The sequence below is a fragment of the Mollisia scopiformis genome, assembly GCF_001500285.1.
Source record: "Mollisia scopiformis unplaced genomic scaffold LY89scaffold_7, whole genome shotgun sequence".
In the NCBI taxonomy this organism is placed as follows: Eukaryota; Fungi; Ascomycota; class Leotiomycetes; order Helotiales; family Mollisiaceae; genus Mollisia; species Mollisia scopiformis.
Window position 1 is genome coordinate 735,981 of NW_017263587.1, and position 23,275 is coordinate 759,255.

Genomic DNA, 23,275 nt, shown 5'->3' on the forward strand with positions numbered 1-23,275 from the left:
ATCCATTGGTAAGGTTTCTTGTAAAAAAAAACTCATCTGCGTTCAATAGCCTCTTTGAAGTCTCTTCTGAGATCGATATTCTACACAAGAAAAGTCTTTGAGAAATTCCCAAGGCAAAACTTGAAGCGTAAGTAATATAATTTAGAAGCGGGTCCCTTGACATGGATACGTTGACGTTGGTTCTTTGATATCGATGTCTTGGTGTTTGTTAAGTTGTGTTGGCATGATATTGCACAGTATTGGCAGATGTCGGCTTCAAGTCTGCTGTGAGATCCACAAACTCCCGCCTGTCAATCTATTCAACTGAATGGTACTTAAAGATTGTTGAATAGAGAAGATACTTTCATGTTTGGCAAAGTTGTGTTTGCACGTGACTGCGATTGCGTGCATTCCAGATTCCAGGTTTGCTCTCCCATTTTCTGAGCTCACCCTCATATTATCTGGTGAGATATTAAGATCTAAAGATTGAGTTCCATGTCCAGTCAGCAGTGTCTTGGCGTTGGGGCTGCAGACGGGACATCTCCTGCATCAATATGCGGTACCTGCATATGAGATGTCGCACACCGCAGAGCGCTGTGTCCCATGCAGATCATCGAAGATCTACGTGCACTTTGCAAGATGGAGTTGCTGGACTTTCTAAGCATTTAAAGCCCGTTCTTGACCATCTTTGACTACTCATGCAAAAGCATTTGTACGTATGTAGGTACAAATAGGATCAATGCCGCCACATGCATAATTTAGGTACCTAGTTAAGCAGACGATTAATGCGAATAATAACTTTCTTACTAAAGGTCTAACTAGAAGAGAGCTTGCTCTTTATCTTTCCTTGTATTTATAAGCTTGGGTGGTCTGGTTATTGTCCTTGGCTTTATAGAAACGCTTGCTTGCAGCCCACGTGATGATTTGCGAGCACGATGCCGGATTGAATACTTACTCATGTATTTTCTATCAATTGATCAAAAGATTCATCTCGATACAATATAGTGGTATGTACCACGTGCGAACTATTATGCTCCCATCTCATGATCCTTAATTCAGGCAGGCGGTATAATGTACCAATGGCTGAGAAAATTTTCGTCGAGTGTATGGAGTAGAACTCTTTCCATCGTTCTATACCCTATAATATGCATATAACCTTGTATTTGCTAGGATCATAAGGTTACGTCCCATGAGGTACTAGGATTGAATCTGGCGGGTTCTGCATGAATTTCCAAAGTAATTGCGATGCATTTTGCCAATATGGATAGAGCCGAGAAACCAAACAAATCACTCCATTTTGATGATCACGGTCTACTTATTACGTGGTCGTTAATAGCAATCATAAGAATAGATTCCCAAGATTCCGCAATTCTTCGTCCCTTCTTTTTGACATTATTATCGTCACAATTCCTGCTTGGTCTGCGTGAAGAAAAGTGACTTCATCATGTTGAACCTTCCATCTATTCTTTCGTTCTTCCTACTATCACTCGCACATATATCGACCCAATCGCCACTTCAAGATCCATCTGAATATGGAAACCAAGTTGAAGTACGGAGGGTAGCGCTAGCTCAAGCATCGACCGACAAGTCTCCAATTACGGCATTGACGACAGTATCGACAATGCAACCTATGTACCATCGCAGAGATATTCCGGAAAGGGATATATACACAGTTTTAGGCCACTCATTATCGTCACCTACGAGAACTCATCCTCTCCAAAGCCCGACCGCATCTCCGACAACTTCCACCTCGACTGCAATCCCAACCAAGAGCTTGAAGAATTGCAACGTAGAAGGCATTCCGGCAGACTACCTCGTCTCCAACATCCTCGATATGCGATACGCTTACGACGCTCTTTCATGCCAATTGAAATGCATGTACATGTCAAGATGCGAATCCTACTCGTGGCAGATGCCCGTTTCGGAAGACTCGAACAATTGCGTCTTCTACTCAACGCTCATTGATGGTGTGAGGAAGGTTACTGCAAGCAATATCAGTGGGATATTTTTCTCGGATAAATACCCAAGCGACAAAAGCAACTTTTGCTATGGCAGCACAGAGTTATGAGATATGGTAGGCCTGTGGCTTGTAGGACTTGTTTCTATACCTGAGAGGGGTGTCTTCGGTGTTCTCAGAGCTAAAAGCTCCAAGAAATTACGTGGAAATCCAATATTCAGAATGAGGGGTTGCATTGAAGACGAGCCAAATGGGAACGAGATGAAGACTGCACGCACAGACCGGCAAATCACAGCAATTGCCAGTCCGTGTGTATTATTGGTACATCATATGTAAATTTATGTTGCTAGCTGTCCTAGTTCCTCTGTCCTTTCCTTGGTTCTAATTGATGTCGCCCAGAGGCTCTATACCTCGTCATCAGAAGCCTCATCATACATTGCCTCGTCCTCACTCTCTCGAACATGCTTACTTGCTGAACCATGACTCGTGTCATCAAGGGTATCTTCATTCGTCACTTCATTGTCCTTCGTCGTTGCTTCCCGAGGCTCGATATCTTGAACTCCTTCCGCACTGGCCTTGGCTTTGACCTTCTAAGCAGCTTTATTTCTTTTCACTTGATACGACCGAGCAGGTCCTATGAAGCCGTTCTCACGTCCAAACTTTCTCCATCGCTTTCTGGCTGCGTCCGCTGTCTGCAAACCGAGGTCCTTTGCAAACTTATTCCAGTCCACACCATTAGTTATCTCTTCCAAGTCATTCTTCTGTCTGATCATGGAGACCAACAGCTTGTAATGATCGTCGGCGGCGGGCATGATGAGTGGTATCGTATTTGGTTGTCGAAGTGGGCAGGATCGAAAGGGTTTGGAAGTCGAGAGGTAATGGGGAAATCCTAGATCAATCAAGTAATTGGGCGGTTAATGAAAGAGATGATACCTCAGTTTTTCAAGGTCTTCCAAGATTCGAGAAACAACGTTCCAAGCTCTAGATTATGCTCTGATATGCAAAGATCTGAGTTCTTTCTATCATTCACACACAAAGAGATATAGGAACACCGAAGAACGATCAGGTCTAGCTACGCTGTTTGAAAAGTCTTCTATTGATATAAAAACTCTCGTCAGTGCAGTCAACTGCCTGCATTCTCGAAGTGAATATGACCTATTATGCAACGCTTGGACCACCTCGCTACCCCTGAGTGCATGAAATATCCCAACTGCGATTCATAGCGCTAGCACTGCTTTAATTTGACAGCAGTTGGAAAGGCATTCAAAAGGAGGAGCTGGAATTTTGTAGAGTTTTCTGGAGGTCGTCCCAGACGTGCCGGGAAGGAAAGTCGAAAATTTAAAAGCTCCAAGTATCACGTGTCTCGCTTAGCTATAGTCCCAGAAGGCAGAGGCTAGAGACTAGAGACCAGTGAATTGGGCTTCAGTGATTTACAGTAGAGGATATAAGAGGAAACAAGACTTTGAGTGGCCCCTGTTTCCTCGCACACGCTCACTTTCTCACTCAGGTGACCACTGCCAAAGTGGCTCCCAGTGGAGTACTTTGACACAATTACACAGTTTGAAGGTGGAAAGTCTCCTGATATTTGCCAGCTATGTCCAGAGTGAATGTATCGAGAAGCCTCATCGTCCTCCCGCACTTTCACTATCCCACCGGACTCAAGAGACTGTCACATAAAGAAATGCTTGATTATGTACTCGCTTGTTTTCCCCATTCCCTTTCACATTCCGTCATCAGTGCTCGCATTCCCATAGTAACCAGTTCCAAGGATAGAAATCACTCCACCAGAGAATACCGTGTAGATCGAGTTGTTCAGACTTCGTAGTCCTCGGGGTCGGAGTCGAAGTACTTGGGCTCATCGTCTTCAACGGATGCCTAACTCGTATTTCTCGTCAGCAAACACTGCGCGCTTAATCCAATCATCATCGTCCACGAACTCTTCCTCAGGAGCGTCAGGGTTAAATACCATCGGGGTGTCTTGCTCAGTAGTAGCATCAACGTATTCCTCCATCTCAGCTACGGACTCGTAACCAGAGTTGGCATTGGTGGCACGATTCTCATGAAGTTGAGCGGCAAGAAGGTCCTCCTCGTTCTCCTCCTCGACAACGTTGCTGGCTTCGGACTTGGCGCCAACATCCTCTTCCTCCATGACAGCCTTCTCGAGCAAAGCCTTCTTGGCTGGAGTGACCTTGACCTTGGGAGCATACTTTGTGACCTTCGTAGTACCAGCGGGCCTGAGTCTGGGACCTCCCTTCATTCCATCCTTTCCGCCGACGATCTTGAGTCTCAAGCGGCCCCAACGTTGAGTGGCGGCGCTCTTGGTACAGCCGATCTCCTTACCAACCATGTCGAAGTTGACATCCGTGGAACCGAATTGCTTGGCAAGGCTGGTGATGAGGACGTGCTCGTCGCCGTTCTTGAGGGTGATTTCTCCTTTGCCTACGATCTTGGCCTTGAGACGACCCCAGCGTTGAGCAGCGGCGCTGGCGGTGATGCCCAACTTGTCGGAGGCTTCGGAGAAGTCGAGGGTCGAGTTGATCTGCTTAGTGATGGAGACCAGAAGGGTGACCTCTGCTGGACGAAGAGAAGTCATGATTGCGCTTTGCAAGTGCGAGGTTGGGAAGTTGTTTGAAGGTTGTGTTGTGGAGTAGTTGTAGATTGTTTGTGTTGTTGCTGAAGCAAGAAGTTGTGTGGTTGAGATCGAAAAGGAGTAGGCGAAGGGAAGGGAGCGGGCAAGCGGAGCCGATGCGGAGAATTGACCGCGAACTCCTTTCTTCGACAAAGAGCGACTAGCAAATTAGGTTTTCAACTTCAAAGGCTTCGAGGGTTCTTTGGATTTCTCGTATTTTTGCAGCTTGAAGTCAGCTCAAAGAATTTGAGAAGGTTGGAATAATTTCTAAGTTGTTCTGTAGCTGTAGCTGGTATTTGAATAGGGTAAAGAGAACAACAAATGAAGTAAAGGCAAATCACATCTCAATCTAAGGGACTCGAGTAGGGTATGATATTGATATTTTCTCATCTCAAGAGCAATGCGCTTCACCAGTCCACCAAGTATCAATAGTCTTGGACAAGCAAATCTTGCATACGCATCCAGGATCCATATTTCAAAAAGGACCAAAATCCGTCTCCCATCACCAATACAGCTATTCGTCCGCATAAGTACGCTCATATGGAGTCATGCCACCAATTTACACTGTCCGATTACCAGCCTATGCCTCATTTCCATCATCCTCATCCTCAGCCTGAGCTCCCTGGAGTTGTTCTTCGTGGGATGCTGGTTCATTGCCAGCTTCTTAGTCATCGATTACCTCTCGACTGACTTCCTGAGCTTCCTCAGATGCCTCATCTTCGCTCTCGACCGTTCGTGAGCTAAGCTCTTCTTTCTTGGGGCGCTTGGCCTTTGGAGGTTTCTCTGGACCCTTTCCCTTTCTCTTGTTGGCCTTTAGTGCTGGTCCGCTGGCCTCCTCTTCTTCCTCAGACTCTTCCTTGTCTGCTTCTTCAACTTTACTTCCTTTCTTCCCTGCTGCCTTCTTCTCCTTTGGTTGTGGCTTTGCTTTACCTGCCGATTCAGGAAGTGGGTGACCTTTCTTCTCCATCTTCGCACAGAGAGTGTACCATCTTCGCTTCGCAGCTTCTGGGGTTGTTGAATGGACAGCACCTCTGACAACGTCCCAGGTGATACCTTTGGTTCGATCCAGCAGGTTCATTTCGCCCATCATGGCCCAGAGGAGTGCGCTCTCGTCATGATTTAAGGCAAAGGAATCCATACCATCAGATGGACCATCTTTAGCTGCTTTGGGTGCTTTCTTTGGGGGCATTTTGTGGGTCTGAGAATGACAAAGTGTCTTCCAGGTATTGTAGAGTGTCGGTGATTTCGAGACTTTGTGGAGGGAAAGTGATGAAGGATGACAATATTTGGACCTTTCGTATTTCATATACCCTGATGAAATAGATGCCTGGAGAGCGGAATATCTTGTTAGCCTACGGAATGTAGTAGCTTTGGCGCTTTTAGCCAAGCACAAAGGATTTCGACTTCGTTCGCAGCGAAGGGTGCGTATCGTCTAGTTCATCTGGAAGTCTAGCACGTTCCACTTATCGATAGCATAAGCTGACATCGCCGATACTGAAGAGGATTGCTACATACTACAGATACAAGCTGCTTTGTTTGCTAGAGGCTCTCGATCTTTCTGGCAAGCGGCTTGCTGTACGACAATATATTCACGCATAAGACAAGAAACCTGTCAGCTTCCCGCTAAAAAATGAGTCGACCTTCCATAAACTCAAGAAGGTAATGGAAGGCTGATGAACGCCACAGACTCTGGAAGAGCCTTGATTTCATTCCCTGATCTCGGATCTTCTCGAAGACGCTGTCATAAAGCCTAGCGTTCACTTTGTTCCATTCACTTGATGCCAGATGCGGGGTAAGTGATGATTGTCAATTGATACTATCTACTTTGGAACACTTGGCACGTGAGAAACTATGATTCTATGAGCTGGCGTAGATTGTGTCGGGGTTTCCAAGAATTGTGGTTGAGGACATAGAAAGTCTGTGAAAGGAAATGACGTTAAACAGCAATATCTTATGGCCTTCTGGAAAGGTAGTAGCGATTAATAGTTTGTCTGGTCTAAGTACAAGAAGAAAAAAAAATCAATTCCGCTATCAGGTCATCTCGTCTTCCTTCTCTCTACATCTGTGAGGCTACTACTATTGAGTGATCCGGTATCTATCCATACCAATACTCCAAAATACCCCTGCTATCTCTAAGTCGTACATATCTGGCGCAGATACCATACCATCATACTTCATGACCCGCTTCAGCTTCCATTTCCATGACCTCTGGGTGGACATCCTCCTCGATCTCTATCTCATCCATTTCAGTCTCCTCAATTTGTTGTTCCTCAACTTCATTCTCAACAACTTTCTTCAACTCCTGTGATTTTACCACCTTGAGCTTCTTCGGCTCCTTCTTCGATTTCTCAACCTTCGCCTTCTTTGCAGGTGGCTCCTTCATTTCCTCATCTTCCACAGCAACCTTGCTTGAACTTGCTTCAGGCACTTCATCACCATCCTGTTCCTCATCTTCAATTTCCTCAACCACCTTCTGCGCTTTCTCCTTCCCCTTGCCTTTACCCTTAGCCACCTTCTTCTCCTTAACCGCGACCTTCTTCACTTCCTTGACAACCTTCGTCTTGCTTTCAGCCAAAATATCCTTATGATCCTCTCCGAACAACTCTCCCTTATCCAAATTGGTCTCCAAGCGATGCCATCTCTTCTTGATAGCTGTGCCAGGGACATCCTTTCCGTCTTCTCCAACGGGGATTCGAGATGCGATTCGGTCCCAGGCTTCAGTTCCGGTTGGGAGACCTACTTCGAGGATTATGGAGTAGAGGAGTTGGAGATGCATGGGCAGTTGGAGGTTATACTTCTCTACCCCGGTAGCGGGAGCTTTTGTCTTTGGTGGCATCGTGGAGGACTTGAGGATTGGTCGTTGAGGTGTGGTTTTTGGTGAGAGTTCGAGGGTCGTTGGGTAGATTTTTTGTGTCGATGATGGAAAGAAAGAAGGTAACAACAGTATGCGAAGCTACTTAAATAGCACGTATTCCGGAGCACAAGACACTTACGGAGGAAGAGTCTAGCCCTCGCCCGCCGCACAGCATTCCATCGTTTCCGAGAATTGACTAGATACTCGCCTACTTCACTTTGTCCAAAGACAGATGCCTGCTTTCCTCAAAAATAGTCAGACGTTCCACGTTGCAACTGATGTCGTTACAAAACATGTTGCATTGCAACGAGACTGACATGCACACGCTGATCCGCTGGAAAGCAAGAGCGTTTCGCTCTTTACCGTTGAGCCTTAAACAGCTTCGAGACAACTACATGACATGCAGTTTTGCCTGATGCTTGACATGTGCATGTTTTTCTCCCTCGGAAGAAAATCGAACCAGCGGTTTCTGCTCTTGATCCCTTCGGGTCTCACCCAGCTTCGACATCCCTCGAGATTGAGCGGGAGAAGGACTAACTATTGGCAAAGAATAGTCATAACTAGCAACGCATCTCATCTGCTTTTCTATCCTTCTCGCATTTCCCAAACTCTCCTGAAATCCAACAAAGTCCACAACAAAACTTTCCGACACCCCTAGACCAACCAAAATGCCACCCAAGCGTCCTCCCCCAGACATGGAGCAACTCCTCTGCGCCATGCTAAAGCTAAAGGGCTACCCCTCCGGTAGCAAAGAATGGCAGTACGTTGCAGATTGCATGCCCGACAAGCCGGAAGGAGGCAAACATAGCGCTGAAGCTACGAGGGGTATGCCTCCCTTACCTCCGCCCTGCATATGCTGATGAGAGTTTGTAAAAGGTATGTGGCGACGTCTGAGCAAGAAGTGGGAAGAGGAGGGCATCGGATCCGACGAGCCACCTGTCAAGAACGATGATGAAGAGGAGGGCGAGAGCAGCAAGCAGGTTCCGAAGTCGAAGAGTAAAGGTAAAGGGAAGGGGAAAGGGAAGATGGCCAAAGGCGAGAAGGTCATGCTACAAGAGCCAGAGACTGAGGAAGAGGAATCTGAGGTTGAGGGATAAGACGATGGGGAGCAAGATCCTGACGTTGGCATTAATGCTGCTGTTACGAAGAAAACTGTGCGTTTAGCCAAGGCTGTTCGTTTAGAGCAGGAGACGGCGGAGGAGGATGATGAGGAAGTTTAGGATGTATTGAGATAAGTAAGGGGTGTTCATTGATGGGCAATTTACTGTTAGCTGCGAGGCGCTTTGGCGGGCAACAAATTCCAATGGGAGACACGATACAGAAAACATAGCTTAGCAGGACGGAATAGAAGTAGAGGACTTCGTCATCATCTAGAGCACAAATATATTATCATCTTCCTAACCTCGTGCATAAATCTTTGCAGCAGCCAGAGGATGTGACCCTCCGGCCGAAGGGATTGGAATGGACTCAAGAACTGTCTGAAGTCTTCACAATCTCACCCAGGACAACGAAATGGGCACGGGGAAACCAATTCCGAACTTTCAAGGTCCTCACCATCTCAATCAGACCAAGAAGCTAGGCCGTGGTAAGAATTCAGACAAAAACGTCTCATATCATACGATGCGTGATCGTCGCTCAATCCCGAAAACCACCCACGCAGCGGGAAGAATTGTGGGGTGATGCTGCAAGGTACGACCAGACTTGCAGAGAACAATCGGACCGAGCCATAGAAGCACGATAGAAGAACAGAAGCTTGTAATAAGATGCGAAGTTGGAAGAAAGGTGGGGTTGAAAAGAAGCTGTTCTAGAACGCGATATTCGGCAATGGATTCTTCCAGTCAGGTGATTTTCTGACAATGACGATGGAAGAGGGGAAGGAGTCAGCACTTGCCAGTTCTAAGACGATTGAGGAGAAAGTCAAAATGCTGTTAAGGTTCTGATGCTCAGGTGAGGGGTAGAAGGATGTCCGACTTGCGATGGAGGACTCGGGAAGAACCTTCATTCTTGACAAGTACGGGCCGTAAGGTCATGTATTCGGTCCAAGAATCTCCACAACGCCAAAAATCCAGCCACAGTAAGAAGTCCAAAAAAAACTTCATCCCAGAACGCTTTTGAGGCCTCAATTCTCGACACTGACAACCCCTCCTTTTGCCTTCCACTTGCCAACCCGTCTCTTAATGTCTGCGGGCGTCTGCTGCATAGGATTCAATCTCCTGTCCCTGGCCATCTTTCCAAAATCGTCTCCATATTTTGCCACCAGCCTCTCAATCCATTCTTTTTCTCTATCACTTTGTTTCCTTTCCGCTGGCGGAGCTCCCATCGAAGCTTGCTCTTCTAATTGTTTCACAATTTCGTTCTCCTCTTCCTTCTCGCTCTCGAATCCTTCAAATTCCTCTCCCATTTCTTCATCTTCGGATTCCGAGTTCAATGGATCATTCAAGGGATTAGGACGAGATTTGGCGTGGATGACTCGGATAATTTTGCCAGTTTCGGGATCCCGCTCTACTCTAGCTTCGGTGGGCGTGAAGGTCTTTGGGATGGCATTTGTGATTGCAAGTTTGCTTGAGGTTGACGATTTGGATTCAGTGCCTGGTTTGAGCTTTTCGGTGCCGCCAGTTTCGCTGTTCAGGCGGGATGTGAGGCCAAGTCGGCGGTAGTTCTGAGTGAGGGTCTCTTTCTGGTTCCTGTATAAGCATTATGATTAGCGAAATGATGGAGACTCAACATAGGAAGAATAGGGTAGTTGTAAGTCAGAATGAGATAGATGAAGGAGGGGTACGTACCAGTTCGCCGCAATGATAGCATTGCCCAAAGGATTGACCTTCTTGGACTTGGGTTTCAGCTTGACCTTAGAGATCGAAGACCGATTCTTCTTCTTCTGTAATTCGCGACCCATTACTGCGTCTTTGGTCTAGGTGTAAATATAAACCGAGGGAGTCGAGCTGATGCCAACCAAGAAATCTGAGACTTGTGAAAATATTATCGCGACCGATAGCAACCTGGAACTTTTTGCTATCAGCACGTGGGTTTACCTAAGCAGCCATTGCACGTGCCTGCTTGTGTCACCCCAGCATTCCTCCGTCAATTCATGCCGTATTTCTCTCTCGAAAACTTTCGAAAACCCCCACGTCTTCCTATCTTTGGATATTGCAACCGCGGTCCTCGGTGCTGCAATTGTCATTGTGTCACGGTCTCACTTCGCAAAAAGCCCAACGCTGTCATGATCGTGTCATCTCGTTCTTGCACGAGCGCAGCGCATGGAAATATATTAACTTCTCGACGTGTACGCTCTAAGAGGTCCTACACACAGACATCATGAACGACATGATGTAGTTTTTAGCATCAGCTGCAGCATACCTCCCTCTTTGAACGAATTCGATAATTGAACTCAGGAACAGAATGCATAGAAGCACTGACGAATAATGATCGGCGGAATCCAGACCATCTGCCAGCTCGGAGGTAACGTTTCATCCACAGAACAATTCGTCCGAGTCGACCGCCCCTCAACCCACTTTGCGCCACAAATCTCGATCACGGATGTGCCCCATATCAGCGTCAGCGTCTGCAGAGAAGCCCTCGTCGAATCAGCGGTGAGATTGGCGGAGTCCGTTCGTCGAAGGCGACTGAGCCAGTCATGGGCGCCGTCTCGTCCAAGGAACTTTGACAGCCTCGCAACGAGCACAATCCAACGGCTACACAAATCTCTAGCTGGTCGTACAAGGTAAGATCACAGTGTAACATCATCTTCACCGAAGATACCTGGACATCATCATCCAGATCTCACGATCTACTTCGATGCAGATAATCAGTACACGCACTATCTGGTTTTCGCGCTCGCATGATCGAAAGAAGAAGCCGCTTTGCGAACTGAAGATACCGTACCGCGACCTCGGACGACTCGAAGGCTCTTTGCACCCGAGGGTGTTTCGGGCGGACTAATCTCCTAAAAAGGATAGCAAGTCATATGTGGAGGGGAACGCTAGAATCATTAGACTTTTCTCAAAGATAGCTCCCCCGCAGCTCATCTATTTCTCGGCATCTGCACCTCTCACCTGAGCCCGTCCCGTACCACACAAGAACACTGGACGGTTTCGTGCCAAGTTGTGGGGAAAGTGTGTTGTTTAACGACGGTGTCCAAAAAGGTCACGATGATGAGTGATGGTTGTTCGACGGTGTTCAAAGAGCTTCTGGCCGCTGCTGGTCAGAACTCTACTGCGGGCTAAATTTGGCAGGATTTACGTGAATCGGACTCGCAGACTGCAGGCAGGATTACTCGAGGATTTTCGAGGATTAACGGCAGAGTATCCGGGATTACATGAGAGGCCTTGTCAAAGATTCAGGGGTGAAGAGCTTGTATCGAAGTCTATTGGATGCAAGGAGGGAACTTGAGCTGGGGAGCCAGTTCCGGAAACAAGGTTGTCCGACAGCCGTCGAACGCTTCTGTTGGTTCTGTGGCCGTTCTGTCGTTCTTCGCCGGCTTCCATGGTGGCTTGGGGGCCTTCTGTGCAGATTCTAATCCTTCTAGTGGTGATCCACTGGTGCAATAGCGCAATTGTCGCCTGCATCGCCCGCCACTAGACCCGTCGAAGTCCCTGCTAGGTTCAGATGTGCCAGAGTCTAAGGCCGAGAGGCCTGTGTGATTGGTGAGAAGTGACCAGAGGTCTGAATAGTGGCCGCTTTTCGTCGCAGTGGACTCAGCGGACTCAGCAGCAGCAGCAGTAAGTTCATCGAAAGAAATGGACCATGCGTATCCGAGCCTGGAAACTCGGAATCCATTGCTGGGAAATCATGAATTGACTAAAAGGGCCCCGAAGCGTCGATAAGCGCAACGAGCCGTCGATGGCCTTATCTAAGGTTCTGATGAGGAGTGAATTCTGACAGTCGTGAAGCGTGAGCGAGAGGAGAGGAAAGGAGTGAAAGGATCGCTGACCGCGAGCGAGGGGGATCTTTCTAACTCCTAACCTGTCAGCTAGTAGGGAGCATCCTCTCGGGCTCCCCTAAAGTCACACACGCACCGACCGACACTCGTCAAACTTCAGTCGCTCGCCGTCGCCCTTCTCCGGAAAGTCTCTTGTTGAGCTGTTTCGGGCCTGTCCCTGCTGTACCACTTCGTACGGACCGTGGTTTAGGAGTGATCCCATCTCTGCGTCGCATGCGCGAATTAATGAAAACGACACCGACAGACAGAAAAAGAAACGGGACTTGTAAACAGGCAGATTCCAATTCCTCGTCCCACGGACCCTTCGATGTTCATGATCATGTCTACGGCCTTGCATCGCATCGCGCACGCTCCAACTACTATATTTCTTCCCTGCCCTACCGCAATGTCATGTCCTCTCAGCACGCTGGCACGCTGAGAAGCAGCAAGGCACAGCCTGTCCTGCCCCTCACGAGTTGTTGTCGCTTTCATCAGTCAGCAGCTCCTCACGAAAGCACCAAGTCACTAAACCCTGACGCGCATTGAGCGCATACCTAGGTAGTCTTATCTCTGGAGTTGAGCTTATCGTCTGCTCTCGAACCATGCTGTTCCTTGACAGGTGCATGGGTGCCGTGCATCACCGTACTGAAGTACAGGGAACAACGAGAGGAAAGCCGAGAAGCAGAGTCCCATTTCCCTGTTCTTCGTCAAGAACCCTGGCCGTTATTCATCTATTTTGCCAGAAGGCGGGACGGGCGTAGAATTTCCATCGTCGTTGACCGTTGGCGAATTTCAAGCATTCAAGACGGCAATGCCGCCGGAGCCACAACCACCACCATCTGCACCTGCATCTGCGTTTGGCTTTTTTCTTCGCTGTTGCCCCCACCAAACTTGGCTACCATTAGCTGGTTGACGCCAGTGGCTTGATATATCCCGTGGACTACTGTACGTAGGTCGACTGTTCGACGTCTCGTCTTGTCGCATTCCCTTTCATCTCCGTTGGTGCAGACTCCCAAACGGCGCTACAGGTCGAGGACCGTCACTGTGTTGGCAGATGTCGCGATGAGCTAATTGTGAAGGCCTATGTTGCTTTGTACGTACTGCAGGGGTAGATAATCAGATAAAGATCTCGAGCGCAACCAATCCGGACACACTCGCTTCCTTCAGCTCTCCAAGTGGAAGAGGGGGAAGATAGGATAGGATTAGAATGCCAGAGTTAGAGTGATGCCATCGTCCAGGGGACAAACAGACCCTCACCCTCTCTCGAATACGACGATTATGGATTTGATGAACGAAGCTGCTGCTCCTTCATCGATGCAGGCCATCATCATCGCCGTGCGGCAGGGGACTCGCATTCACATGGCAGGGCGTCGTCGTTGCGGGCTCGGTGATTGATTTTCCTGGTTCGAGAATGAGAGAAGAAGGCAAGTACGAAGTAGTTCAGATTAAGCTTATTGCTCTGAAACCTTTCCAAGCCCAGCCATCAGCCATCTTGGAAAGAAACAAGCCTCAAATCTTGTGGAACTTCCTTGTTGAGATGGACAGGCTGCAGCTTGTGATCACCACCGCACTCGACAATCTGGCCGTTGCTATTTCGGTGTGAGACATGCCATATTGTCCAGACCAACATATCATCATCATCATCACCACAATTAATTGATTGCTGCTGGGAGTGGGAGTATGTGTGGGTTGGTTGTGGAATCTCTGTGTGGTGTGTGTGTGGAGGTCTGTATGGAAGGCTGCAGAGGGCTTCCTCTGCGTCTTCCATGATCTGTGCTATGATCTATCTGGTCATGCCGGTGTTCTTAGCTTCCACTGGCTCCCCTTCGCTCCGTTGGCGTGTTGAGTTTTGATGAGCTACGTCGCGGGTGGCCAGTCGTAGCCAGAGGTCGTCAATGGTAGTCGGTTGTAGTAGCAGAGTAGCAAGCACCATTCGGTCCCGTTACTGTCTCGTCTCGTTGCTCTCGTTTCTCCTCCCTCCCTCGCCGTTCATCGCCTTCGACATCCACCCCCCCGTCAGATACTGATGGCCCTCGGTTCCTCCAGACGCTCCATCCACGGCCACACCATGTCGCCCTCGTCTTCCCCCCCTGTCGACCTGTCCCCTCCCCTTCTTTGCCCCTGCAAAGCCGCTGTGCTGATCTCCATGTTGTGGACTTGAACTTGTGGTTGAGAGGAGCTGCACCAGACAGGCCCCGGTTGCCCTTCTGCATTTCTAGTGAGATGGCCGCCTCCTCATAATTGAGTCCCTTGCCCGCTCTTCCACAAACCACAATCCGCATCCAGACGTTTGGCCCACGAGTCTCCTCCCCTTCCATCTTCTTACTCAATAGATTGCTTCGATGTGCTCAATAAGGCAGCATTAACACTTCTTTCCAAACCCTTTTTCAATTCGATTCCACTTTATTCTCTTCTTTCATCATCATGACTTTACCCGTCGCATGTCCTCCTCATTCTTCGTGTTCGTCGGACCCGCCGACAGTACCACAGCGCAAGCGACGTCGACGAGCACCAGCTAGCGGTGCCTCGGACGACTGTTTCGCGTGCACCAAGAGAAGTGTCAAATGCGACCGACGACGACCATATTGTTCACAATGTCTAGAAGTAGGGAAGGAATGTTCAGGATACAAAACCCAATTGACTTGGGGAGTGGGTGTGGCGAGTCGAGGAAAACTCCGAGGACTTTCTCTTCCAGTTGCGCGGTCTGCTCCTGCACCCAAGAGTCCCCCCGCAAATCGACCACGAGCGGCCTCCACGATCTCACGAATACACGAAAGTAACGACGAAAATGTCAAGATCAAGATGGAAACGCTGGGTTCCATCCCCGCGAATCCCTTCACGAACTATGATTTCATCAATATGGCGCCCAATGGAGTGGCGCCGCCCATGCAAATGCCAGAATGGAATATGGCTGTCCCCCATGAATATCCTCTCCAGGATTACCACCAAGATGCGATGAACCATCAGAGACAGCTCCCACAGTTGCACCGACTTCACACTCTCAGCATAGGCAGAAACGAAGGGTTGGGACTCTCAAGTTCCATCGACTCCATGAGCAACTACGCCGAGAGCGACTACGCATCCCCCATCAGCCAGTCATTCCCTGAAGAAGTTCCATATCTACACAGTCCCCTTCCTATGTACAACAGCTACTCGTCTCGAAATTCCAACGCAGACAGCCCAGTCGCCGGGTTGGTTGGAGATTCACGTGGTCCCACGTCCTGCCCCGACAACTACTACGCGCAGTCGGAAATCAGTTCGAGCATCAGTTCTCACCAGAATCAGTACGATGTCTCTGAAGGCCGCCAGCAGCAACATTCGCCATCTGCAAACGAATTATTCTATGATGACGATATGCTGGGTAAGTTCATTCAGCCTGTATTGTTGCATACACTAACCACATCACCAGGGGTCTCTCGCGGGCCCAACGACATGGAGCTGTATGCGACCAGCGCTCGATCAAGTCACTTCGGATGGACGTCGATTAATGAAGATGATGCCGCATCCCAAGCTGCCTCCGATGCTGCAGACAACTACCACATGGCGGGCAACGAATCAATGTCGTCGTCACTCACGGCCGAGATGTCACCCCGGGTCTCATTCTTCCTCGACTACTATGAGAAGATCATCTGTCCCTCCGTGGTCGTTATCGACAGTCCCAGTAATCCATACAGAGAGCACATCTTGAGCCTCGCTTCGTCGAGTAAGAGCTTGCAACATGCTATCTGCGCCCTGGCAGCATGCAATCTTCGTATGAAGCGCAAACAGTCACTCGGACAGGATCACTGGCGTCAACCTTTGGAATTGGAGTTCCAGGATCGTATCAATGGCGGCACCTTCAGACCTGTACCTTCTCGACGAACTTCAAATTACCCCATGTCACCCGAGGCGCAACCTCAAGACTCGTCTCTGCAAGAGGAGTACCAGCATCGATCATTAGCGGTCCATCTCCTCAACCAGCAATTGAGCTATCCGACCAAAGCCCGTCATGATTGCGTTCTTGCAACTTTGTTCATTCTGTGCCATTATCGCATGTGCGAGTCTGGTGTCGCACAATTCCGAACTCAATTCGCAGGGGTGAAGAAGATCCTTGGCATGCGCGACTCGGGTGTCGAATCCGGTAACTGGGGCTGGATGGAAACTCTCTTCACATACTTCGATGGCATCGCAGCCAGCATCAACGACCGAGAAGCCCAGCTCCGAGGCGGCTACCTGGAAATGATAGCCAACCCCTCAAACCCCAACCATGCCCTCGAGAACCTCGCCGGCTGCGACTCCATCCTCTTCAAAACCATCGGCAAACTAGGTCGCCTGAACATGCTCTGCCAACACCGCCCCGTCCTCGACGACATGACCTCCCCCATCGCCCCCGTCCGCCGCCCCGCCCCACCTCGTCCTCGCCCCGGCCTCGCCGGCCAAGCCCTCGTCGATTTCTACAACCTGCACGCGCACAACTTCGACGGGAACGGCTTCGCATCCACCCTCGACGACGAAGCGTCCTTCCCGCACCTCGCGTCCCCGACCTCCCACGACGACCTCCGCACCACCTTTTGGACCGAATGGAAAGCCGCCCGTCTCGCGCTCCAGGAATGGGAATTCGACCCCTCGCGCCTCGTCGCCACGCTCCCGACGGCTCCCTCCCCGACTCAGCTGAGAGACTTCGGATACATCTCCGAAGCGTTCCGGTACGCGGCTCTGCTGTACACGGAGCGTCTGGCTTGTCCGAACTTGCCGTCCTCGCACCTCAATTTCCAGAACCTGGTCTCGCAGGTCCTGTTCTACGTCACGTCTCTAGACCAGGGTTCCGGGTGCGAGAAATTCCTGTTGTGGCCGCTGTTTATTAGCGGGAGTGAGTGCGTGAATGAGTTGCAGCAGAGTATTGTAAGGACGAAGTGTAGAGAAATTATGGGGCGGAGCGGATACCTGAATAACCTCGCTGGACTGGAAGTCCTCGAGAAGCTGTGGAAAGAGAAAGAGGAAGGCGGGGTGGAGGGGAGAGGCGGAGGTGCGTTCGGCGTCCCGTTTAGGTGGACCAGGTTCATGGAGGGGAGTGAAGGGGAGTGGATTATGGTTTGAGATGAGGATGATGATAAGCGACGAAGAATCACGATGCATTTTATATCTTCCCTTTTGTTGTCATGGAGAAGGAGGAGGAAGAGGAGGATATATATCTCACAAAAGAACCATCATCATCACATCACGGATATTAGGCGCTGGGCGGCTGAAACAACGGTTATGGATATGGGTATTATGCATGCATGTGGGGATTTAATGCATAATGTTAGATGAGCAACCTCTTTTTATATTTTTATATATACAGGACTACTGGAAGGAAGGAAGGAAGGAAAGGAGGATGGTGTTTAGGAAGGAAGGCATGGATCGATCGATGAATGAATATACACCACTTTACGACCTCTTCATCTCAACCCAATCCCTCTCTCTTTCCTCTCTGCCAGTCAGTGACATGCTAACCCTCCCCCTTCCCTTCCTTCCCGTCCCGCTTCTCCACGCACGGCATTCTCCAACCCCAAATCCGTCTACCGTCTACCGCTCCTCTCACACCGATCACATGACAGCCGATCCGCCCTCCACGTGCAAGCCCACCTTCCCTTCTCGTCACAAGCTACCCCTCCTAGCCTCCTGGCCTTCCCTTTTCAGTTCTCACTCACTCAACGGAACGAAATTGTGGCTTGGCTTGGCTGGGTGTGTAACAGCAGATATGCCGCGCTTCTCGAGTGACACATGCAGCAGTAGTGGGAATCTTATATTAATTAGACAGTTGGAGAGGTGCAGAGCGAAAAGCCACGCTTCATGGTGTTTGGTTTGTGGTGGGAATGTTGGGAGGTTGGAGGAGCTGTTGGGAGAGGGAGTTGTGGGGGCCCTGTGTAACTGGGAATTTTGCGCATCTTGGGTTTTTGGGGTGATGGGGGTAGATTTATGGCCGAGAGGGTTTGAAGTGGAGTGCTGAGCATGATGGACGAACAGGGAGGAGGACATGCATGGGGAAGCTAGCTTTTTGGAGAAGGTGGGTGCTAACGAATGGTTGTAGGGAGAGAAAAAGAGTAGTTTCGGGAGAGCCTCGAGTTATGTATGCTGCTCGAAAAGATGGAAAAGAGACTGAGTACGACGGCAGTTGAATTGGTATTCATCCATGGAGAAGAGCGGGAAAGTGTCGTTGTTCGATGCTAGACATGGTGGTTTGTTTGGACTCGAGTGATGGAGAAAGATATTTTAATCTTTCGTAATATTGTTCCTACTTCTACGGTTTTTGTTGAGGATATCACACCCTAAAGTTCTTTGGTCTCGAAGGGCGTAGAGGTCATAGTAACTTTTGTTCGATTGTTGGAATTCTGGGCATTACGCTTAAGAAGATTGATTCATGGCGGGCGGAGAATCCAAATCTCGCTTGAACCCCTTTTCTTTGAAAATATCGATCACGTGAGAGCTAAAAGGACTCGATGAACTCGTGTCCAGGCCTGTACTACATGATGAGACAATACCTTTATGCAGAGAATCACTTGAAATCGAGATCTTGCTGCTCTGAGTCTGTTGGGGGTGTTTGGGTAGTAGAAGCCTGGCAAATGACCCACAGGGCAATGATTTTTGAGAGCCGGAAATTTGACATTCAAATGACAATGCCTCAAAGAGGAAACAATGACATAGATGAATAAATCCAAACACCCTATTGAGCTCTCCGTGAAAGAAATCTGCTGCCCATACCTAGCAATCCTGCACATCCCACAATACCCTCATTCGATTATCGCCAAACCAGAGTCAGAAGCAAACAAAGTTCTTTATGCCAAAAGTAAAGAAAGATGTAACTTCATTCTAGCAGACTCACTGTAGAAAGAAGTTACTTGTAAGCGACTTGTCAAAGCACTTGACCTCCTTTGAAACCTTACCCCGTTTTACACACTGTCAAGTGAATTAAGCCACACGTAATGCAATGAAATTTTTGTAGTGTATATAAATCGTTTAGAAGTGAAGAATGAAAGAGGAGCCATAGACCCATAGACGTCGTGCAACACAAAGGAAACTTTACCCCTTTTTACACACTATCAAGTGAATTAAGCGACACGTAATGCAACGAAATCTTTTTGTGCAGTATAGGCTCTTTATAAGTGAGGAATAGATGAGTGAGATTGACGTCATGCAACGCAAAGGAAATTCTACCCCTTTTACACATTGTGAAGTGAATTACGCGACACGTAACGCAACGAAATTTGGGTACACATTCCTTACAAACGCTAGAAGTGAAAGATAGGGGTAATCGACGTAGTGCAACGAAAACTTCAAGCCCCCTAAACACATTAGACTGGTGTGAAAATTAAGCGACACGTAACGCAACGAAAATTTGAAATACACCCTCCTTTCAAACGCCAAGAAAATGAAAGGGGTTTAAGCGAGAGTACCCAGGCTGTGTGCGAAATGAAATATGAAAGCAAAGCAGCATCAGACTTCGAAGGCCACCTAGAAAGCCCTTAGTTATGTTCATCTAGAAGTGTACTTCGGTTTTACGAAGTGCGGGTACACTGAGCGGAAGCTAAGTGCGGCGGGCCATGTTTGCACAATTCGGACCTCGAATTCTTCAAGCTCACGCGACAAGACTTCGATCTTTGGGATGAAGAACAGAGGGAATTCTATTTTACTCTGAATTTAGGGACTTTTAGGGAGCTAAACATAAATGGGGTTACCACTGTCGCATCCCTTACGACCTGGAATACTTGCATTCGTGGTGGTCTACTTCGAAGTCCAGGCCATCGTGGATCCCCGTTCCTTTGTCGGACTTTTGAATTCTTCTACATTTCTCGATACATTAGGATTCTTCTGAAGTTTTATAGGATGAAGGATTCTTTTAGTACCGAAATGGTATGAATCGATGCTAGTCCATGTTCGAATCTCGAGCGAGATGGAATGGCTCCCGCTTTTGTCCCTCCTAGCTTCCACACTTAAAAGTCCACTTCACGTCTCAATCGTCTTTTGATCAGTTTATATATCACCAGGAGGCAAATCTGATCTTCAGAACGTTCAAAAATCAGCATAAAATCTATCCATTCATCTCCCAAAACTGTCCCCACCTTCCGTAAGTACTATCTAGCAATTTCCGCCCCACCCAAGCTACTCCATTTTACCATTTCCCCTATTCCAGTCGATATTCTTGCAGAGACGAAGCAGTTCATGGTCCACACCATGGATTGTGAAACACTTGTTACTGTGCTATCCGTAGAAACAGAGATGGGAAGTTGCTTTGAGTAGGATGGGTCATTGGAAGCATCTGGCTTAGCAGTAGGAGGAGTTTCGAAGACGCTCAACTGTTGAGGTAAGGGTCCTGTGTGCCAAGTGTCGACGATATGATCCAAGTTGAAATCTGCCGCTATGTGACAGAAGTAGAAAGATCATATATAGAGCTGTGTCGGCAGAACGAAATCGAGGCAATGGAATGTGGCCTAGGAGTCGTCTTCGACACCGTACGCATACTTGCGAATGTGACAGCTCAGATAGCTTTTGATGGATTCGGAGTTATTTGTTGCACTGCTGATTGATATGAAAGGCAATCTTCTGAGATCGTTTCCACTCCAACGAGTTCATCAAGCGTGGCTTTTGACAGTGAGGCCTCGGAGCCTCGCACTAGTCTTCGTTGCAGTATCGTCTTCTTATTCGGTAGGAGAGCTTGGTCAGGGTAGACCCGAAGCTGCGTCCAACTCTCCCTCATCCAATGTGACATATTCGATAGCTCTCGACCTAGGTCCACGCTCTCAAAGCTGATTCTTTTCCTCCACAGTAACTATATTCCCCGAGGAACACAGCTCAGCACTCCACATCTCTCCATATTCGTCCTCCTCGTTGCTCTCCTCTCCAAGCTCTCGATAGTGAAAGTGTCTCCCTGCCCAATAAGATAATCTCTCAGTCCCCATCGTCCCCGTCCGACCTCTCTCTACTATTTAACAACTCTCTTCTGTCCAACGTTCCGCTCAACTCCAGCATCAGAATACCACCACCGCTCCCACCCTACAACGGGTGTGTTTTTTGTCCTCGTTGATCCAAGAAAGAAGTACAACAAAGAAAGATCCCCGTCCCAGCTTATACAACGGGTGTGGTTTTTTTTTTTTTTTTTTTTTTTTTGGCCCTCCCCGAAAAAATAAAGATATTGAGAAGGGACCTGATTATACAAAAGAATAACGCTATGGATAATTATACAAAGAAATAACGCTATGGAGCTACCCGACGTCGCTCCCACCAGCCCCGAAGGGCGCGAACCTTGCTCCACCCGCTATAAATACAGTATAATGATAATGGTAGCCATGACTATTTAAAAAAAAAAAAAATAAAGGATACTCGATAACGAATGGCAACAAACCACTCCCAATATTCCGAGAGGGTGTCGAGTACCCCGACCGCCCTGCGCAGGAGGCGGATCCTTTGTCTGTCAAACACTCAATTACCATATCTTTGAGCCGTACCAACGCAAAATTTATAGTCTTCAAACGATTGTGATGTGCAAACATGCCCAATTCGCTCCACTTGGCTTGAGGGTACTAATATCTTCCCTGCCACTTTCATAAGACTGTGCTATGTTCTACAAAGAAACATGGTATGAATGTCCGAGTTATGCCATATAATATTTTTCGCCCCAACGTGAAACTTCATCGTCTCCAATGTAGCGGGACAGCAGTTTGTGTGAGACAATGAAGCCAGCGATAAACAACAAGCGCATGATATAGTCATTGACAAGCGTAAAATGATGTCTTGGAATGTGTGCGTGTAAGGGTTCGCGCTCGATGATCGCTCGATTGATCATTGTGTATGGCAGGTTGGCTAGAATTCGAGGACGGCAATGGGGACGTCTCGGCACTAGACCTGCACTTCCTATCCGGGGCACTGAATACAGTCAAAACAGCAGCAGCCTGTAAATCGCACAACGCCTGCACAGTAAAAGACGAGGATAACTCACCCTTCGAACCGGACTAGATCCGCGAGAATCCTGGCGGGGCGGGCGTTTGCGAAGCGGCCGAAGGCACTCGATACCCTCTGTTCAATAAGGATAGCGGAGCGAGGGGGCAAGCGAAAGTTGGTAAAAATAGACTTAAACATCTTAACGATTGATATGATAAGTCTGTGAAGAGAGAAAGGAGAGGACGAGAAGCGAAACGGTTTTGTTTACCTCTACACAGTGCTTCCTGCCCTGTTTGCATGTTGGGAATGCTCATCAGGCAGGCACGAACATGATCACAACCACAGGAGAAACTACCAAAAAGCGAACCGACTCTCGATATTCTACACCCTACCACCACCACAAAGTGTGAAACTTGTGCAGATCAATCATCGTCCTTTCCATTCTACGGCCCATAAAGACCACTGCACCCGCTGCTACCCATGCTACTACAACCGCCAAGAAAGCTACTTCCTCTCTACTGCAAGGCTGTTCCCAAAAACCTGACTTGGGGTCCTGTGATCATCAGCTTACAGGTTTAGACTACAAAAGGATGAAGATAAATGCGTACCTCATGCTGATGGGCTCCGCCAAGTAAGAGCTGAGGCCACCGGGAACGGCCCACTTAAGCGAGACGCGGTAACGCGTAAAAATTCTACACCCCATTTTAAAACCCTTACTACACAACAACCCTCTTAGGAATCAGTCCATAATTCAAGATGGAGACACCTCTTATCCTAAGTGATCCTATCGAGAAAGAGAATAATGAATGGCCTACCCCTGCACGTGCAGTCATTCGATCCCTACAGCGCCAGGGAAAGTCGCAACGCGAGATTGTCTCAGAGACCCATATCCCTCGAAGAACAGTACGCCGCATTCTTAAGCAGGAATCTAGTCGGAGAGAGCGCAAAAGAAAGCTCTCTAGACACCATCTCATATCTATACGCGACATACGTTATTGCATTCGAACCATTTCCAAAAACTGGAGCTCTAGGCGCATGACTTTT

At 48.5% G+C, this 23,275-nt stretch overlaps 8 protein-coding genes across 8 annotated transcripts; 4 read left to right on the forward strand and 4 right to left on the reverse strand.

The window, feature by feature from the left end:
• Positions 1-1,609: 1,609 nt before the first annotated feature.
• Positions 1,610-2,047, forward strand: LY89DRAFT_580559 (uncharacterized protein; the record flags this gene model as incomplete). Its single annotated transcript, XM_018209067.1, has 1 exon — positions 1,610-2,047. The coding sequence occupies one exon, from the start codon at positions 1,610-1,612 to the stop codon at positions 2,045-2,047; it is 438 nt and encodes a 145-aa protein (XP_018074259.1).
• Positions 2,048-3,800: 1,753 nt separating this feature from the next.
• LY89DRAFT_666747 (uncharacterized protein) lies at positions 3,801-4,529 on the reverse strand (the record flags this gene model as incomplete). Its single annotated transcript, XM_018212934.1, has 1 exon — positions 3,801-4,529. One exon carries the CDS (start codon positions 4,527-4,529, stop codon positions 3,801-3,803), a length of 729 nt encoding a protein of 242 aa, XP_018074260.1.
• A 378-nt stretch (positions 4,530-4,907) lies between these two features.
• LY89DRAFT_772557 (uncharacterized protein) lies at positions 4,908-6,133 on the reverse strand. Its single transcript, XM_018221911.1, has one exon. It carries the CDS (start codon positions 5,869-5,871, stop codon positions 5,230-5,232), a length of 642 nt encoding a protein of 213 aa, XP_018074261.1. The 5' UTR covers positions 5,872-6,133; the 3' UTR covers positions 4,908-5,229.
• A 599-nt stretch (positions 6,134-6,732) lies between these two features.
• LY89DRAFT_666749 (uncharacterized protein) lies at positions 6,733-7,401 on the reverse strand (the record flags this gene model as incomplete). The annotated part of the gene is made up of 1 exon (XM_018212935.1): positions 6,733-7,401. One exon carries the CDS (start codon positions 7,399-7,401, stop codon positions 6,733-6,735), a length of 669 nt encoding a protein of 222 aa, XP_018074262.1.
• Positions 7,402-9,199: 1,798 nt separating this feature from the next.
• On the reverse strand, positions 9,200-10,484 carry LY89DRAFT_682737 (60S ribosomal subunit biogenesis protein-like protein Nop16). The gene is made up of 2 exons (XM_018214559.1): positions 10,203-10,484; positions 9,200-10,103 (listed from the first exon to the last, which is right to left on the reverse strand). The coding sequence occupies exons 1-2, from the start codon at positions 10,313-10,315 to the stop codon at positions 9,539-9,541; spliced, it is 678 nt and encodes a 225-aa protein (XP_018074263.1). The 5' UTR covers positions 10,316-10,484; the 3' UTR covers positions 9,200-9,538.
• On the forward strand, positions 10,274-10,808 carry LY89DRAFT_465385 (uncharacterized protein). The gene has a single exon (XM_018207713.1). The coding sequence runs from the start codon at positions 10,365-10,367 to the stop codon at positions 10,641-10,643; it is 279 nt and encodes a 92-aa protein (XP_018074264.1). The 5' UTR covers positions 10,274-10,364; the 3' UTR covers positions 10,644-10,808.
• Positions 10,809-14,315: 3,507 nt separating this feature from the next.
• Positions 14,316-17,514, forward strand: LY89DRAFT_465325 (uncharacterized protein). Its single transcript, XM_018207711.1, has 2 exons — positions 14,316-15,698; positions 15,747-17,514. Exons 1-2 carry the CDS (start codon positions 14,762-14,764, stop codon positions 17,411-17,413), a joined length of 2,604 nt encoding a protein of 867 aa, XP_018074265.1. The 5' UTR covers positions 14,316-14,761; the 3' UTR covers positions 17,414-17,514.
• A 3-nt stretch (positions 17,515-17,517) lies between these two features.
• Positions 17,518-18,576, forward strand: LY89DRAFT_465594 (uncharacterized protein). The gene is made up of 2 exons (XM_018207714.1): positions 17,518-18,334; positions 18,387-18,576. Exon 1 carries the CDS (start codon positions 17,616-17,618, stop codon positions 18,303-18,305), a length of 690 nt encoding a protein of 229 aa, XP_018074266.1. The 5' UTR covers positions 17,518-17,615; the 3' UTR covers positions 18,306-18,334; positions 18,387-18,576.
• The last annotated feature ends 4,699 nt before the right edge of the window (positions 18,577-23,275 follow it).

Excerpts from the sequence above, each read along its gene's own strand:
- LY89DRAFT_772557 (XM_018221911.1), bottom strand. The coding sequence starts at position 5,871 with ATGAAATACGAAAGGTCCAAATATTGTCATCCTTCATCACTTTCCCTC.
- LY89DRAFT_682737 (XM_018214559.1), bottom strand. The coding sequence starts at position 10,315 with ATGGGTCGCGAATTACAGAAGAAGAAGAATCGGTCTTCGATCTCTAAG. Across the intron at positions 10,104-10,202 it reads GCTATCATTGCGGCGAACTG|GAACCAGAAAGAGACCCTCA; the intron begins GTACGTACCCCT and ends ATGCTTATACAG.
- LY89DRAFT_465385 (XM_018207713.1), top strand. The coding sequence starts at position 10,365 with ATGCCAACCAAGAAATCTGAGACTTGTGAAAATATTATCGCGACCGAT.
- LY89DRAFT_465325 (XM_018207711.1), top strand. The coding sequence starts at position 14,762 with ATGACTTTACCCGTCGCATGTCCTCCTCATTCTTCGTGTTCGTCGGAC. Across the intron at positions 15,699-15,746 it reads CTATGATGACGATATGCTGG|GGGTCTCTCGCGGGCCCAAC; the intron begins GTAAGTTCATTC and ends CCACATCACCAG.
- LY89DRAFT_465594 (XM_018207714.1), top strand. The coding sequence starts at position 17,616 with ATGTTAGATGAGCAACCTCTTTTTATATTTTTATATATACAGGACTAC.